General features: G+C 36.9%; 1 protein-coding gene across 5 annotated transcripts in view; it reads left to right on the top strand.

Moving 5' to 3' along the window:
• The window catches only part of mylka (myosin, light chain kinase a), a 152,428-nt gene that overhangs the window by 50,865 nt on the left and 82,685 nt on the right, over window positions 1-18,878 (top strand). For 4 of the 5 annotated variants that reach the window (XM_056464687.1, XM_056464688.1, XM_056464691.1 and 1 more), the window contains 8 exons: window positions 2,179-2,386; window positions 5,254-5,299; window positions 8,335-8,500; window positions 8,571-8,736; window positions 11,239-11,260; window positions 11,520-12,022; window positions 13,961-14,164; window positions 17,609-17,743. In XM_056464687.1, coding sequence (XP_056320662.1) covers window positions 2,179-2,386; window positions 5,254-5,299; window positions 8,335-8,500; window positions 8,571-8,736; window positions 11,239-11,260; window positions 11,520-12,022; window positions 13,961-14,164; window positions 17,609-17,743 — 1,450 coding nt within the window. The remainder of the gene's footprint in view (window positions 1-2,178; window positions 2,387-5,253; window positions 5,300-8,334; window positions 8,501-8,570; window positions 8,737-11,238; window positions 11,261-11,519; window positions 12,023-13,960; window positions 14,165-17,608; window positions 17,744-18,878) is intronic. The other variant, XM_056464689.1, reaches the window with a different exon arrangement.

Here is an 18,878-nt window from a genome sequence, read left to right as displayed (position 1 = left end):
CTACAGTTGCGTCTTTTGTTCACACTACCTCGAGTCCTTTTTCGAGCCCTGAAAATGGAGCGTTTTGAAAATGCTGAAGAGGCTGTTTTGATTTTAAAATGCTGCTGCTCTGTGTCAGTGTGGATGGGGGAAAATTGAGACACCTGAAAACGGAGGTGTGGCTGCCGACATTTGCCTATTTAATTGGGGCTTTTCCCTTAATATTAAGTGCACAAAGTTCATTCTTGCATCCTTTCCCTGTAAGTTCAAACAATTTTGATACGGAAAACTTACTCCCGAGGACACGCCGGGTAATTCTGTGAACAGTGGAACAGTGTAAGCTACTATATAATGAGAGAGGGGAGATTGAGCTCAGGTCGATCTGAAACTTCCCTGCTGCTGAGGCCGAGGTGAACTTCCCGAGAGTAAGACATTAGAAAAAAGATTTAGGCTTATTTTATTTATAATATAGAGCCCATTTGGATGGTGGGAGGAAACCGGGGAACCCAGGGGAAACCCACGCGGACACGGGGAGAACATGCAAACTCCGCACAGAAATACCAGATGGCCCAGTGAAGACCCAACGCCATTGGTATTCTTGCTGTGAGGCAACAGTGCTAGTCACTGGGCCACCGTGCCGCCCATTCTGGATAAAGGTGGAAAAAGGGGAGGAGGGTTTCTTCCAGACGAAGATAGTTGTAGAGAGGAAATGAGGATATATAGTGACTTGGGATCCTTTGATTGGATGATCATGATTAGCAAATGTGGACCAGCTGGGTCAATCATGAGCACAGGCTCCTCTCGAAATTAGTTTAAAATTAAACTTCACTTTGCTGAATATAAGGTTTACTAATAAATAATGGCTATTAAAAAAGTATAACATACAATAAGTTTACACAATATAGGAAATAAATGCAAGCATTCAGTCAAATGTGCAGAATCAGTGTACGTAGTTACATAAATTAATATATTGACTTATCTTTGCGCTCAACCAAAACACATTACCTGAGAACAAGTAATAGATTCAAAAGATTGAAGAGTTGTTAGATAGAGACAAGACGAATTAAATATCACATTTAACAACTATAGTGAGAAGAGATCTAGCGGTATATACTTGATGAACTGTCCGGTGTGCGCTACTCTCACCTGGGGAGGTGTGCTCAAAGCACCCGCTGACTGCCTGGAGCTCAGACATGCGCATATGCTGCTGTGCTTGGCAGACTGTGTGTCTGGTCATGTGATGTGTGTTGTTAGCTGTGTAGTGTGGATGGAGATCTTTTCAGAAACGCTAGAGGAAACACCAGTGTGGACGTGGATAATTTTAGTTCTTAAACAAAGTTTTAAAACTAAAATGTAGTAGTTTAAACGGGACCTCAGTCTGTCTATACTTTAACAAAACACCAGTGTTTCCTAACTAAAAAGGGGTCTTTAATATTCTTTAAAACACTTTGATCTTGTGGTTGAAAACTGCAAGAGTAATGTGGGTGCCAAGTGTAACATAACAACAAAGCATTTTAAAACAAAAGCACACTAATGTAAATGACATCTAAACAATTAAACAATTTAATAATCAGTCAATTTCATTGATTATAAACTGTATACCACTTACACCACTTTGCCACTTGGGAATTTATTCAGCATAACCCTGAAAATGTACAATTTGGATTGAATATTCGCACTCTATAGCTATAGTTTCATCCGAAGATTCCACTCCGTTTTATTTTTAGAATATAAAATGTTAGAATAATGGCATAACAGTAATATTATTACTGAAATTGTATTAGTAATATGCTAGGTTACTAGGTAAGAATCCATTACTGCACACACACACAAATGGTAATAGCTCACAGCTCTCTTCTTGGTGTATAAGCAGTGATAAGCAGTTACTGAGTAACTAATAATGAAAGCTGATACAGATTCTGTCCACTTGAAGCATTTCCAGAATGCTGTTCATATTTATCTCACTGAACCTTTTAATTATGGAGCACACTCTTGGCTTGTTTCACACAACAAACAGCTTCCTTTTGGCACACACAAGAATGCTGGTCAATGGCAGAATTGGTGTGATACATCTGTCCCACACTTGTTCACTTGGACTATCTTGTTTACTGATTACTGCTGAATTACTGTTTATATAATTGACAGTTGTTTTATGTACGAGACTCTCAACACCGTCTGTATATCTGTGATCTCTATCAGGTACGTGGTTTCCCAGAGCCTCAGGTATGCTGGTTTAGGAATGGCAAGCTACTGATAGCAGGAGATCATTATTCTATGGAACAAAGTGTCCGTGGAACATTTAGTCTGGTGGTCCAGGAGGTACAGGATTCCGATGGAGGACGTTACACCTGTGAAGCTGTTAACGACGGTGGGAGCTGCCAGGTTACTGCGGAGATTGTTGTGGAAGGTAAAGCACACCATGACTGGCCTAAGATTAATATTATTTATCTACAAAGATCACAGTAAAATAATGATTTTGCAGATTTAAGCCTGGCTATTTGCAATTGTTAAGAATTCTAGATGATTGTAGCATGTCAGACTGCATGAATACGATCTCCATGTCAGTTGTAATAATGTCAGACTGATAGACAGTGAGCACATTTACATGGACATCGGTGATCAAATTATTTGCCTTAATCTGAATGAGACAATCCACTTGTTAAGTGTGACGTAACGCGAACGGGCTTCCAGGTCCAAGCGCTCTATGAAGTTGTATGGGGAGACTCATCATATGGTAATAATAAACGTTTACAAAGCACTGTAATACTTTCAAAAATCACAGTGGAAATGTATATATCCACGCCTAATATCCGAGGGCCAGAAAGTGATACAGTTTTGATTTAATTGTTAAAATTTTGGTCCAGGAATCTACGTGTACACTATGATTTTATATAAAATTCACTTTAAAGTGTGATAGGACTAAAAAGTGGCCACAAACGAATACTTTCTCAATTCAAATGAGTAGCGGCTTGGACCCGGAAACAGTATTCCATACGTCACCGATACTTCACGACTTAACAAGCGGATAATATGATTAACGTGTTTACATGAGTTGCTTTTTGAATGTTCCTTTCATGATCCCGTTTTACATGTTATAGCAAATAATTCGATTAACGCCATTGCATCACCACACTATCCACATTTCTAACATGTCTTACAGTTTTATGTCATTTCGGGTGTTTCATTTTTAATTTCTTGACTTTAACTGCTGTTTGGCAGTTTCACTTTCATTCAGGAACATTTCATTCATGCCCCTCTGACAAACTGAGGTATTGGATGCGAGTATGAAGTAAGAACTGGCAAAAGAGCTATACCTAATTGTAAACATAAAGATAAACATTTGAACATTTAAACAAACATTTAAGGCCCGATCATACACCCGGCGCAATGCGGCGCAACTCAATTGTTGTTTGCTAGTTTCAGCTTGACGCAAGAGTGATTTTACATTTTGCGCCACGCTGTTTAAATAGAAAATGCATTTGCGCTCATATGTTCGCCCATAGGCATTCTGGTCTAAAAAGGAGGTGTGTTGAGGCGCATTGCTGGCGCGTTGCTATTTTGAGGGACTAAAATAGATTGTTCAATGGACCAGCTAAGAGCGCAGAGCACGTTAGTTGTGCGCCTCACTTAAACATTGCTTAACATAAACATGATGTACAGCAAAACGCAAATATCTTTACAAATCAAAGATAATTAAAGGACTAAAATATTACAAAAATAATATTTTCTACATAATTATAAAAACCACTGGCTCCATGACTTCTTCATCTCCGGGGGCTTTTGCAGTTTATTCATAACTGAACTAATTTGCTTTTGTATAATGTTATTATTATTAGCAGTATTATTTATTATATGCATATTTATATTTGTTTTATTAAAAACAAGCTTAGATTTGCCCACCTGTCATGTTTTAGACCATATGGGGCATGGCATGTGTATTTGGAAATAACTTTTTGACCACACTTCATTAATATTGTTTTTTATTTATTTATTTATTTAATTTGTTTGCTGGAAATTAGAACTTAATTTAGAACTAGTTTTGACACGAATCTTTGCACTTACCAAATGAAATTAATTATTTATAGGCTAATGGATGTCTGTGCGTACAACACGTTTCCTTATCCACGAGAGTGAAAGTGAAAGTAAAGAATGAGGAGGCTCATTCTCTCACTGTAGATGCTCTGTTTAACTGTTTTCTCGCTAGTGAAGCGCTCAGTTTTTCCACTTACAAAGTCCGCCATGTAAATAGCAAATGCGCTATGGCTTGACGCAACTGACTCTTAAAGGGAATGGATAATGAGACTCTGATTGGTTTATTCTCAAAACACACCTATAACTCATTAAGAGAATAAGCTCAACTATCTTAGACCATGCGCCGCGGTGCAAAGCAGATTTTAACCATCATTAAAATAGTTAAAGTGGATTCGGACACGTCCTTAATGCTTTTGCGCCCTGCGCTTTGGACTTTGCTTTTTGCACTTGACTTTTACTATTGGAAATTCAGTCCAAACCTAATTCCTGCCCCTAAACCTAACCCTAACCACGAACTATTCCTATATCAGAGGGAAATTATAGATGAATAATGATGATCTAAATCTGACCCTAAAGCTTAAACTATATAGCATATATACTCTGCTACCATGATAACAAGTATTGAATACTTCAGCTCATCTATCAACATGATTACTGTAGTAGGAGTCCTGTAGCATGTAATGTTTGTTGTGAATATGCTCTTGTAGTGGATTAAATTACATACTATGCCTTTAATAAATTATAGTTACTTCTAGATCTCTTCTCTTTTTATAGTTCAGCCTCCATAAATCTACAGTGTTCTGAAAATCTCTATTCTTATTCCTGCCATGCATAAATACAGAAAGTTAATTTTAAAGCCCAAACATTACAACATAGAATAAACACTGGTTTATATTGCATCCTAAAACCTCACCGTTTACTTTGAAGTGTGCTCTATACTGCCTATATTTAAACATTTACATTATGGTGTATTTCTTATTTTATATTCTTTTTTTTACCTGCAGTAAATGTATTTAGAGACAGAGATGCGTCACAACATCTGCCCTGATTTTATAGACTAATAAAAGCTTAATAAACTTCCTCTAACATACTTCACAAAACACAAGCATGTGGAACTATTCAAGTCTTTTACAACTAGCGGCAGATAATTGCAGCTCAAGTCAGGTCTGTGAAGGAGGGGATGTAGATGAGTGTATACTTTCTGTTTGGTGCTACACAAATAACTTTGCCCATCCCATACAGGAAACACAGGAATGAAATACAGCCTTCCTTCCTCGAACAGAACAGGGTGAGATGCATAACGTGCAAAACATCACATAAATATGAGCTTATAATGGGGTATGTTTAAAGGTTAGTTCACCTAAAAATGGAAATTATTTTATAAATTACTCATCCTAATGTTGTTCCAAATACCCTGATTTCTCTTTTCATCTTTAAAACACTACATATTTTAGATGGAATCTGAGAGCTCCCTTATCCTCCATTGAAAGCAATTGTCTCGAAGTTCGAAGTCCAGAAAACAAGCCAAACATTTTGGCAAAACTCTCCATGTCACTTCAGTGGTGCAAATGTAATCATTCGAAGCTCCCTAAATAAAATCTAAACTGTAAATATGACTTCTCTTCCATTTCAGGTTGTCAAGGTGCATATTTACTATGGACAATATCAGGCATTAGCACAACATCGTATTACTTCCTTTGGAGGATCAGAGAGCTCTCTGATTTAATCTAAACTATATCTAGGGGTATGATTCTCGCTTGGGGTGTGAGAGGTCCTGGGTTCAAATCCCAGACGAGCCCCCAATTATGTTACGTAGCGGCTGCACCTCGCTACGCACATAAGGTTAAGGATGACCGCTATTAAAAGAGGTCACCCGGAGTCCCCGTTCCTGTTCCCCAAGCACTCACACACAGGCCAAGTTGCGAAAAAGGGGTATCAAATTTATTAAACAAAAATTCCAGTATAGGAACCAGGGAACAAAAAGGCCAAAACAATAAACAAAACAAGGTACGCTACCTAATATTACATTTCTTACCTAAAACCGAAAATAAAGTTCCGTAAATGAAAAACAATTCTGACCTCCATAACTATCCATTAAACAGGAGAAAACTGGACGAAAGAAAAAGGGGCCTTCCCTTAGATCATTCAGCAGTAAGTAAACATTTAGCCACAGCTAACACAGATTACCGTCCTAGTACCGTATTTAACAGAGTATCTCACCAGATGACTTTGGAAAAAGGTTTCAGACAGAAAGATATCACTGCCACACAGAGAACTTAGAGCGATCTGCTCACACACACACAACAGCGAGGGGAAACAGGAAGAGAACTCGATGAAGAGCGCAAACAGCACGCTTTTATAACTGGCGCCGCCCCTCTCACAGCTGCACCTGATCTCCGCTCATGTGGAGAGAGAGAGAAAAAGAGACAGATAGAGGATACAACACACACAGGAACAATACACACTAGCATTGTCAAAATAATGTTACTCAATATGTAACAAGGGATGTGCCAAAAGGAAAGTTGTGAACCAAAACAGAAAGTGCTTTGTAATAATTATTATTTTCTTGAATTATATCTAATACTTTTGAATATTTAAGACTTTTAAAATTTAACCCAGTTACTTAAATTATACTGGTGTTAACAATCACAAAGTTTGAGCGAGTCGAAAGGCATAATTTTACCTGCATTGCCACGACAGCACTGAAACGCTATTGCAAGCAGCAGAGACAAGTACACTACAAAAATGTCATATTGGCACCTATTGGATGGGAGACCACATGGGAAAACCCAACACAATCTCGCGGCAATTCGTAACTTTTTGATTTAGTGGCTAATTCGTACGAAGTCGTACAATCTAATTCGTACAATTTAGTACGATTTGCTCATCCGCCAATGACGGTTGGGTTTAGGGGTGGGGTTAGGTGCCACGCCTCCTTTTTAAAATCGTACACTTTCGTACGACTGAACTCGTACTTAGAATTAGCTACTAAACTGACAAAACGTAAAATACTTACGTTTTCTCGTGAGATCAGGCTGGAAAACCAGGTTGCTGTTGAAAGTGATGTTAGTGGGGCCAGCAGGGGGCGCTCGGTCTGCGATCTGTGTGAGTCCTAATGCCCCAGTAAATGAAGAGGACACCATCTTGTCAATGTGAGCCGGTAGCATCCTGACTCTGTCGTCATTAAAAATCCCATGGCACTTTCATGTAACTCCAATGTCCTGGCCAAATTCCCTCTATTGGCCCTTACCGATCATGGCTTCCCAATCATCCCCATCCACTGAATTGGCTCTATCACTGTCTCTCCGCTCCACCAATATCTGGTGTGTGGTGAGCGCACTGGCGCCGTTGTCCTGTGGCTGCCGTCACATCATCCATGTGAATGCTGCACACTAGGGTTGGTGTGGTAAGACCCACTCATGATTGTGAAGTCCTTTGGGTGTATGGCCATACATGATGAATGCATTATATAAATGCACATTACTGGTTCTTGCATGGCACAAGTCATTAAAAAGAATGAATTTCATAGTGTCATGCAGCACATTTTGCATCTGGTCTGAATGCTATTACACCCTGCACGATAACTACTAGGGATGTTGGATTTTTTAGAGTGGACTTCAATTCTTGAATGCTAATTTTGAACTAGGTGGACTCCTCAACTCTATTGACAGATCATCTTTAAAACCAAAATGTAAAATGGTGTGCTTCATATTTGAAAATGAAAGCAAACTACATCCTGCTCCACCATTTAAAATAGCTTACAGAGCTCTTGTGGTCACAAAATTGTGAGTACACATTCAAATCACGTACCTTCTGTGTTTATCATGCTTGAGAACGATCAGAATTTCTGTAGCATGCAACTGCTTCATTCAGGAGGCTTGAAAATAGTTGATTGCTCTCTTGGAGACTGTTCTGGCAGTAGATCCATTGAGAGTTGAGGAATCGACTCTTTTGGAGTTAATATTTTCAGTTGATATTTTTGGCCACAATTGAAAATGTATATTTTGGCTGATCATTTTCAGAGGCCGAACATTTGGGTGCATCCATAAAAATATATAAATTTGGGTTGATTCCGCTGTGGTGACCCCTGATAAATCAGGAACTAAGCTGAAGGAAATTAAAGGGTTCTGAAGATTAACAAATGTCTTATGTGTTTGGAATGACATGAGAATAAGTAATTTAATTAATTAATTAATTTCCTTTTTTGGGTGAACTAACTCTTTGACTTGCTATTGACTGTTTTTCTTATCAAGTGCTGCTGTTATGATTATATAGAGTGCTGTAGGATTCGATGGTGTTAGGATCTTCCTCTTTTGTCACCAGCAGATCTATGGGAGCTCCTGCAGTAGAAAACAGAGCCAGTATCTGGGGTGAAAGCCCCCCAAAGTTTGTGGCTAAACCTTCTCGCTTGTATCTCAAAGTGGGACAAAGCGGCAAATTTTCAGCCAAGATCACAGGACGACCCCAGCCACTGGTGCAGTGGTACAAGGTAAGACGTTATTAGCTAGTATTTGAGTCAGATCTGGTAAGCATATCCATATTTCAATTTTATCTTTCAGGGAGAAGAAACGATCCAGCAATCAGATCACTATAACATGTTTGAGAGGTCAGGAATGCATTTCCTGGAGATTCGCAATGTGTTTTCTGAGGATGCTGGCATGTACACCTGTCTGGTGGCCAACAGTGCTGGGAAAGCCTCTGCAGCCGCTGAACTCATTGTGCAAGGTAACAGAGAAAGGTTAACTTATGGAGTCTAGACAAGAGATGCGTTTCCCAAACAACAACATAACTTATGGCTGAACTGCCATAGTACAATGTATAGTTTGAGAAATATCCAATGTAGTACAAGTGTTTCTCAAACTCTGTCTGAAATCCATCTGTCTGATCTCACAAGGACATTTATCTTAGGTTTTTTTTGTTCAGTTTAGTGGCTAATTCATATGAACTCCTGTTATTTCAGTCTAACAAAAATATACCATTTTTAAAAGGAGGCATGGATTGAACCAAACCCCACTCCCAAACCCAAGCATCATTGGGAGATGAGCAAATTGTACTAAAATGTACGAATGAGATCGTACAAATCATATGTATTAGCCACTAAATCATAGTTACAAATTGGCATAAAACAGCATTGGAAATACATAATCTGAACCATGTTAGTTAAATTGCAAATCTTTAATAATGATGCTCCTCAAATGAGTAGAATCACAATTTCTTTAGATAAAATCAGCAACAGATGTTTGTTTTTTTTAAATAAAAACATATTTTTTTATCCAATATGAGTTATGAGTAATAAACATTTAACTTGTTTCATTTCCTTGGTTATCTTATTATCTACATACTTAATCGAAACGAGGCAATTACTTTCTAATTACTACTAGCTATATTCAAAACACTGCAGAAATGTTATACATGTAGACTATAGAAAATATAGGCCTAATTTATAAAAATTTTAATTGAAATTAAAACCATGTGTATGAATATACCATTACGTATGTTTTGTTTTTCCAAATCTTCGGAAATGTAATGGATTTTCACTTGTATGTAAATAATAAAGGTCTTCATGCACCACAAAATGGCCTAAATGTTTTGGGGGTGCACTAAGGAAGGCACCACACTTGTCACTATGAAGATTGTTTAACTAAACTGTTGTAAAAATAACTGAGAGCAAATTACATACAATGAAAACAAGGCAAGACTATAGGATTTCAAAATCAAGAGTGGATGGTTAAATGTGGGAAAGGAATAGGACATAGGGGAGCACACAAGCACACAAGTTTGTGGCACTATTTGCGACTATTCCTTGAATAGATTCAGGAAAAACAGAATCGCTGAACAATGTTTGTAATGATGGAAGTTGCGACCTTGGGTCTGTTCTTCGTTCCTCGCTTAAACGATCTAAAATGATTTGACAGATCCTGGATTTTTCAATCTTGATAACTGATATCTGGCTAATTTGGTTCTTCAAACAAGTTTGTGAATCAGATTAAAATGTCTGGATGAACTGATCTGAGATCTCTGCGTGTGTTGTGAAGGACGGATCTATCGATCCTGGAAATCACGATCGGCGCAACGATTGGCTGACAGCACAGCATCTTAATGACAGCATCTGATTAATATTCAATTATCCATGTGAGCGAAATTACATAAAATTCATAGGAAACGGTTTGTTAAATATGATACGCGATAACGTTCCAACTTTGTTGTGGGCTGCATGCTTTACACTTTCATGTGGCAGGAGTATTTAGCAATTTATTTAGTTTTACAGTTAGAGCGGATTTTTTTTATTATAGTACCCATAGCAGTATTATAGTAGCGGGTTTCTTAATTGGAGTAAAGAATAACTGGATGTTTAAATTAATTTTGCATCACAAAAGCATTTTTTATTGGTAAATGTGTCTGCAATTTTTGTGAAGCATCAAATCACCGTCATATTAGCCGTCAAAACATGTTCATGACTGCATACATTATTATTCCTTTAGAGAAAAGTCGCATATTGTGCATGTCTATTATCATACACAAATTATATTAAAGCGATTGTACGAGTTTGTTTCTAAAAAGTTTATATCTTTGAACCACCAGGTGGCAGTCTTTGTACTTTTATTTTGGAGTGCAGATTACATAAGTTTTATTAATCATATTTTTTAACTTATATATATTTAAAAATATATATTTACTATTTTCCCAAGTGTACATAACTACTACTGTAAGAAAGTATCAGCATTTGGTACATACTTTCAGTATTATCTTTGCTTGGACTGACCCGATATAATCCTGTTTATATGAAATGAGCCTGCTCCCGAGCAGGTTTAAGCTACCAGAACTGTTGCTATGACAACAACTCTTGTATGAGTTTTGAAGAACGAAACGATCCTGGATCGTGTCAAATTGCCAATAACCAAATCCATCTAATTGAGTAATCCACCTACGAAGAACGGACCCTTGAGATATGAAAAAGTATCCCAGGATTGTCTCAGTTTTTCTTACATAAGCTATGAGCAAAATGGCAAATTCTGAAAAAAAACATTTATTCTCGTTTGTGAAGAGCTTGAAATTTACACTAGCATTTCATTCATTTTTGGGGGGAGAAAAATTATATAAGAATAGTGTGTGTCCCCCAACACCAGAACAATAATTATAACAGCAATGGCTTTAGGAATGTCTTAATATTGTTCAGGTAAAAATCTCACAGTTTGACATGCGGTTTATTCTGCTCCTCTTTTGCAGATGGAGACACTGAGACAGTCATGTAAGTATGCAAGCAAGTTTTTTTAAGTTTAGATTGCTTAGATTGATTTTAAGATCTAAGTAATGAATAAAACCTTTCAATGAATAAAATATCATATACTCTAACTAACTGAATTAGCACAAGTCTATGGATATCTTATACTCTTGTGTGATTCTCAATGATTTAAATAGGCGTCTTTATAAAATATAAGTTGCTTCATTGATAGATTGATTTTCCTCAATGGCTCTTCAAGTTAATATTTAGTATTTTCTTTCCATAGCATGGCCAAAACATCTCACAATCTCTCTAAACCGTTATCGGTCAGAAACACTTCCAACACGCTTGCCAATGAACAGAAAACTTCCAGCACGTCCATCCAAACCATAATCACAGAAGCCTGCACACCGTTGCCCACTACTACTGTTCCCACTGTTCCATCCATGATCAGAACAGGCACAACAAAAATAACATCATCACATCCCTCACAACCTATCAGCAGGTCCACAGATGGAAGACAAGCAGCTGGCCAAAATACTTCAAACTTTGTCAATTTAAGAAGTCTAAAGAGCGTGAAGAATGAGACGCAAGGCACAAAGAGAGTTTTGGATATGTTCAGAGCTCCGGGACAGACGCCTGAGCCATCACAGATAGAATCCAGTAGGCATACTCGCCAACAAACCAAAGAAATCAGAATGGATGTCCTAGAAACTCCGCCCAGTTTTGACTCACAGCCTCAGAGCCAAGAGGTCCTGCAGGGCGAACAGGTCACTTTCAAATGCCAAGGTGAGTTGAGGAGTTGAGTTTATGGGGTAAATATTGTTAGAGATAAAGTTGTCTCACAGTGCTTATTAGAGTTTGCATATTTTCCTTGGGTCTGCCTGGGTTTCCCCCACTTTTAAAAAAACGTGGTGTAGGCAAATTCAATAAAGTATATTGGCCATTGTGTATGAATCGGTTTACAAGTAGCTCAGTTGAGCATTCACCTCATGAAACATGATTGCCTTTTGTCGGTACCTTCAGAGACTAAACAGGGACAAAGTCAAATGCTGCATTTACACTGTAGGGTTTAAGTGACTCAATTCCGAATTTTTTTTTTCTCCAATGTGGCACAGATCGGATATGGCCCGTGTATGTGTAAGCAGGAAAAAAAAATCGCATGGATTCCGATTTACTTAATTCAATCCTTTTCATATGTGGAAATTTATCCGATATGAATCGGATCTGTGTCTGCAGTGTAAGCAGGTAGATCGGATTTACACCTGTCAATGCGAGTCGCGCATCATTAAAAACCATAGCGAATGACGTCAACTCTGATGCTTTCATTTCAGAACAGACTTCAGGAGAGTCGCAAACATTAAATCTCATACACAAGGACTAAAAGAACTAAAAGAAAGAGGGAGAGATCAAAATCCGCCACGTAACCAATGTAAACTAGTATGAAACTTTTGCATGCATCACATGCATAGATCACGCCATACCTACTGGTTTAAAAAGGCCCAATGTAGACACCAACAGTCCATATTTTCAACCTCTCCCTAATCAAACACACCTGAATCATCTTATCATGACATCAGAAGAGACTCCAAAACCCGAAGTCAATGGGTCAGATAACGGAGACATCCAAAATATGTACTGTTGGTGTGCCTCTAGGAACAGGGTTGGGAAACACTGGTCTAGATGAACCCCCTCTTTTAGTTTCTGGACTAATGTTGTCATAGGACATGACCATAAGTCATACTGTACTTTTTACATCATAGTTCAACACAGAATGAATCAATTTAATAATAAAGAACTCTGAGTACTGTTAAAAGGGATTAACAAAATTGTCTTGGAATTAATGAACCATTATAGGCAGTCCACATACTGTATTGTGGCTTTTGCACACTCAAGTTCATTCATTCATTTTCTTTTCGGCTTAGTCCCTTTATTAATCTGGGGTCGCCACAGCGGAATGAACCGCCAACTTATCCTTCAGGCAGAATGAAGACACTTCGAGAGTACATTTTCATTAATATGAATGTCAAATTTCAATGTACTTGAAGCCTGATTGTAACTGTAGCATGTTGTTCGGTATATAATGTACTACAACTTTATCATCTCAAATATAAGCTATATTTGACTTAACTGTAAATTCAGTAGTCAGTGGGATGCATGTATTTTGTCACTCTGGTTTTCTGCACACAAATAAAACATTTAAATTTGAGCTTGACTAATATATGCAGTAGATGTTGCACAACTCAGTAGCCACCTAAATGTCAAAATGACATCAAACTGACATCAAAAAACATGTCAAGAATGCTAATCGATTTGATGTCAATCTTGATGTTTATTTGACCTGCGCACATTGATGATTTGAACGCTAATATAACAACATAAAAACTATTATAATATAAGAAAAGTTTTATTAATCAGGATTCTGAAAGCTTTAAATTCCAAATGATAAAATTAAACAGGATTTTGTATTCCTACAATGTATGTTAACAACATTGATGCTAAATTGACATCAAACTGATGTGTAGCATTGGTGAACACAACAAAAACAGGACAGTCCTTTTTAATTAAAGAACATTATTACACCAATGTTAGATGTCAGTATGACATCAAGGTAGTCAATTAGCATTAAACTAGTTAGCAATTAGCAATTAACATAAAGGTGCCCACCAGAAATTTTGAGTTAGCTAGTGCAGATATTAAATGAGTGTTCTGATTGTGTGCTGTCAGTGTCCGGGATTCCAGTGCCTGCAGTGAGCTGGCTGAAAGATGGAGCTCCTCTCAGACAGAGATCAGGTGTCAGCACTCGACAGGAGGCCGGTCTGCATGTTCTGTGTCTGGACAATGCTCACATAACTGACACGGGGCAGTATGGCTGCACTGCTGCCAACAGAAGAGGAAAGACCGCAGCCCACTGGAGTCTGACCGTCAAGCGTAAGACTCCAACAGTTACTTTATCTACATTTGTTGAATTTCTGTACGTTTTAATGAGCTGTTAATTCAGAGGCTGCATGGATTCTACCATTCAAATATTTGTAAGAGTTTTTACAGAGCTGCCACATGAACCTGTATCAAATCATTACAATATGTTACACTATAGGACTACACAGTATATCGTCTCAGCATTGATATCGCAATATGCGAAACTGCAATAGTCTCATTTCAGGAGTTGGGATTATAATAACCAGCCACAACAGTTCAGAACATGTGATTTGTGGAGTCATAACAGAGTATTCAGTAGAGTGACAGATTTTCAATGTGTTTTTAAAACATGTGACTGTGTAAGAACTCAAGTGAATTTAAGTGGAGTTTCATAAACTAATTTCGAGAGAAGCACGTGATATGATTGAGCACATCTGGCCACTCATCTGTAATCAGTAATAATCCAATCAGAGTGATCCTAGTTTACTATAAATGGATCAATTTCTCCCTACTGTTCTATCTTCGTTTGGAAGAATCCCCCCTTCCACCCCATCTCCTCCTTTTCTAAAGGGGGAGCTCTCGAGACCTACCTGATCTCTGATCTCCTGATATGCTTATCGACCGAGCGGAAGCCCTGGGCTCAATTATCTCCGAGATCAGGGTTCTCTCCCGGGACAGCATGCCAAACCTGCTTTATACACCAAGCATATCTAAGTGAGAACTCTTGAAACCAAGAAGGTATAAAGTTAGAAGTTTATTCATTAATTCATTCATTTTCTTTTTGGCTTAATCCCTTTATTAATCTGGGGTCGCTACCGCGGAATGAACCACCAACTTATACAGCATATGTTTTACGCAGCGGATGCCCTACCAACTGCAACCCATCTCTGGGAAACATCCACACACTCATTCACACTCATACACTATATGGACAATTTAGCCTACCCAATTCACCTGTACCGCATGTCTTTGGACTGTGGGGAAAACCGGAGCACCCGGAGGAAACCCACTCGAATGCAGGGAGAACATGCAAACTCCACACAGAAACGCCAACTGATCCAGCCGAGGCTCGAAGCAGCGACCTTCTTGCTGTAAGGCGACAGCACTACCCACTGCGCCACTGCGCCGCCGTTAGAAGTTTAACAAAGATTAATTGTGTTTAATTATTTATACAATGAAGTCTAGACATTACTATTTTTGAATATCAGTTCCTCAGTACTGCTAGATTCCTCAGAAAACCATTAGGCATGGTTGTTCAGTTGAATTCATCTTTGCTTGAAATATGTTTATATTTCGTGCATGTGTACTCCCCTATAAAATAATCCCAATAGATCTAAAACCATAAACTCTTTTTTCTTATATTCATATTACAATATCTAGGTGATCGTAGACAAAAAAAAAATCGCAATGTCAGTTTTTTTTACCCAATACAACAGTGAATGTAGAAAAAATTTCTTGTTGCAATTAATTGCTGAAGCTTTTACCTTCAAATACTGTATTACCAAGATATTGACCAACATGTAATCTGCAAAAATAGTTTTTCTTTAAGAGGTATAATAATAAAAAGTCTTTATTGTATATATGTTCATCGTAAATAAACAAATTAAATTGCAAGAAGATGCCAAAGTGCATAAGCTAAACGCTTCACAATAAAGGTTTATTAGTAAAAATTAATGTGTTAAAATAAAATTGAAAATAAATAGCCATATTATATATAATTATATATTAAAATGAATAGAAAAACAACTGAATTTTATTAGTTATTAACTCTGTTTAATCAAATGATAATGACTTTTGATTTAATTAGTTATCAACTATGCAATTAGCATCACTTAAGCTTTTTTTTTAGTTGTCATTACATTGACTTCAGTTAAATTAACTAATGTTAACCAATGTAGCCTTACTGTACAGAGTTAATGAACTATAAATAATCACAGAATTTTTTTTTGTCGTAGGCCAGATTAACACGTGAATATATTCATGTTTGAAAAAACTCACCTATTTAGTATTTGATGCTGTGATGAGCAACTGCTAATATAAGGTAATCAGAGCTTCGTTTCTCAAAACCTTCTTGAGGCTACGTCCTTCATAAGTTGTTAAGCTTAGCGTTAGTTTCCCGAAACTATCCTAGTCAAGTATACACTTATTATGTCATACTTTCATGAGGTTGGTCTAGACCACTCTTAGTTATACCTCATCGCTGCTTTTTTTTACGCCTAAGTCTATGAACATAACTTTTTAAGTTGTATATTGTAACACGGGGAGTGACAGAGACAACTGAGGTTTAGGATCCACGTGCAGGTTTATTCAAAGTCAGAGAGGCAATGGTCAACACAGGTGCAAACAGATGTATAAAGGCAGTCCAGAATCGTAGTCAAACACAGGCGAGAGGTCGGTAGACAGGCGGCAGACAAGGAGAAAGGGAAACTAGGCAAAGATCAAAAAACACGGAGGAACAAGACTAAGGGAAACGCATTGTAATGTCACTTTACAGCTAACAAGACTCGGCAAGGGAAGTGAGTGTGTGTGCTGCTTAAGTCGTGTGTGTAATCAGTCTGACAATCCTCAGGTGGGGCAAGTGTAATCAGTAGTGACTTGGAGCAGGTGTGAGTGTGTGTGGCATGACTGAATATGTAGTCCATTTACATGCAGATTTGTAGTCCTTATGTGCAAACCAGCGATCTAGGGAGTTATGATCGCTGGTGACCGTGACATATATACACCAGGTGTTTAACGAGAAAATCATATTTCAGAATTGTTTACACATTTTTAACTCATCATAATTTGGTCCAATAAGTAGTTTTTTTTTTTCAATAAACATATTATTTTTGGTATTTTCTCTATCCCATACCCAGTACATCTATGAGTACACCCCATACATTACTCTCTTTTGTATTCATATTTTCTATAAGATTTTCTATAAGCTTTACAATCATATATTTGTGCACATACAACAAATTACTCCACACCAAAGACAAAACTGGATAGAACAAAATATGAAACTTAATTTTAACAAACATGAAAAATCAAGAAAACATAAAAAAATACCAGATTTTGATGAAAGTTGTAGCTGTTGTAGTTTGTAATTTTTTTTTGCGATAACTTGTATCAATTAATATGTATGATCTTTCTATTCCTAAAGATGTTCAGTGACTAAACTTATTATGAATATATCCGCTTATTAAAACAGTCTTGTTTAAACTCTAAAAAATTGTTTATATTTACTGAGAATATGATTTAAAATAATTCAAAAGATGAACCCATTTATGCTGAGCACTGTATATACAGTATCCTGATGAGGGAAAACAAGTTCATGATGTCTTATTTGTCAACAATAATGTATGGTTGGTTTTTGGTAGTATAATCAGTAGTCTGACAGTGCCACCTGTTGGTGAAATCGTTGCAGATGCATGGTTTCACTGTATTTGTGTGTGTGTGTGTGTGTGTGTGTTGTAGGTTTGCGAGTGGATGTGAAACCCCCAGTGTTCAGCACTGCTCTGAAAGATTGTTCGGTGTGTGAAGGACAGGAATTCACCCTGCAGTGTTCAGTGGAGGGCAAACCACAGCCTGAGCTCTCCTGGCTGCACAACGGTGAGAGAAAATCACTGCTGAACAGACAAATGGTATTTACACATTAGACTAATTTATCTTATGAGTTCAGCTTGGGCCAAACCAATCTGAAATGCTGGGTAACAATACTCTCTCAACAGACTAGTCGGTAACACTTTAGTATAGGGACCAATTCCCAGTATTAACTAGTGGCTTATTATCTGATATTTACGATATTTGCTATGAAAATCCACTAAATAAACCCACTTACTAACTATTAATAAACAGCAAATTAATAGTTTATTGAGCTAAAAGTCTTAGCTTGGTTTATTAACCATAGCATGAACTGTACCTTAAAATAAAGTGTGACCGACTAGTGTTTGTTTATTTGTCCAGTTTTTTAATATTCATAAAGCTTGGTAGTTTGTACTAGAATATAAATTTTGTTTGGTTTAAATATTGTAAATATCGCTCATTAACAAATAACATCAGATAAAAATGTCTTCTATATTCGTACATTTATTATATGTATATAGTCAAGCCCGAAATTATTCATACCACAGGTGTATGATTAATATCAGACTTGAATGTATGTGTTTATTTATAATAATAATAATAATATAATATTTTTTAATTATTTATATAATATTAAATGTATATAGTTATAATAATACTACTAATAATAACAAAAATAATAATAATTATTATTATATAATAACATAATTTTAAAAAATAGTAATAATTATTATTATTATAAATAATATTTAAAAAATTATAATAACAAAAATAATAATAATAATAATAACAACTAGGCCTGTTGTAAAAGAATTTTTGTTGTGCAATATATTGTCACAGAAATTGTTGCGATAAGCGATATTATTGATATTTTGAGATCATTATATGCCACTGATTATACAACATTAATAATGCAAATACCCTTAAACACTTTCAAGCGACAAAAAACTTTGTTTAGATTGTTTAGATTCGGTAATCTAATGTTAAAAGAGTAAATGTCCTAATAAATATCATATTAAGTAAATGTCGAATTATAAACATTGACACTGGTGAGGTAGAATGTAAATGTCCTTGTAAAAGGGCTTTACTGTTAGTTGCAACACAGGCACATTGTGAAAACGTACCCCCGTATACATTTCTGGAGTGCGCAAATTATGTAGCC

Source organism: Danio aesculapii, chromosome 9 (genome assembly GCF_903798145.1).
Source record: "Danio aesculapii chromosome 9, fDanAes4.1, whole genome shotgun sequence".
NCBI classification, from domain to species: Eukaryota; Metazoa; Chordata; class Actinopteri; order Cypriniformes; family Danionidae; genus Danio; species Danio aesculapii.
Note: the sequence above shows the minus strand (reverse complement) of the source record. Positions and strands in the feature narration are given on the sequence as shown.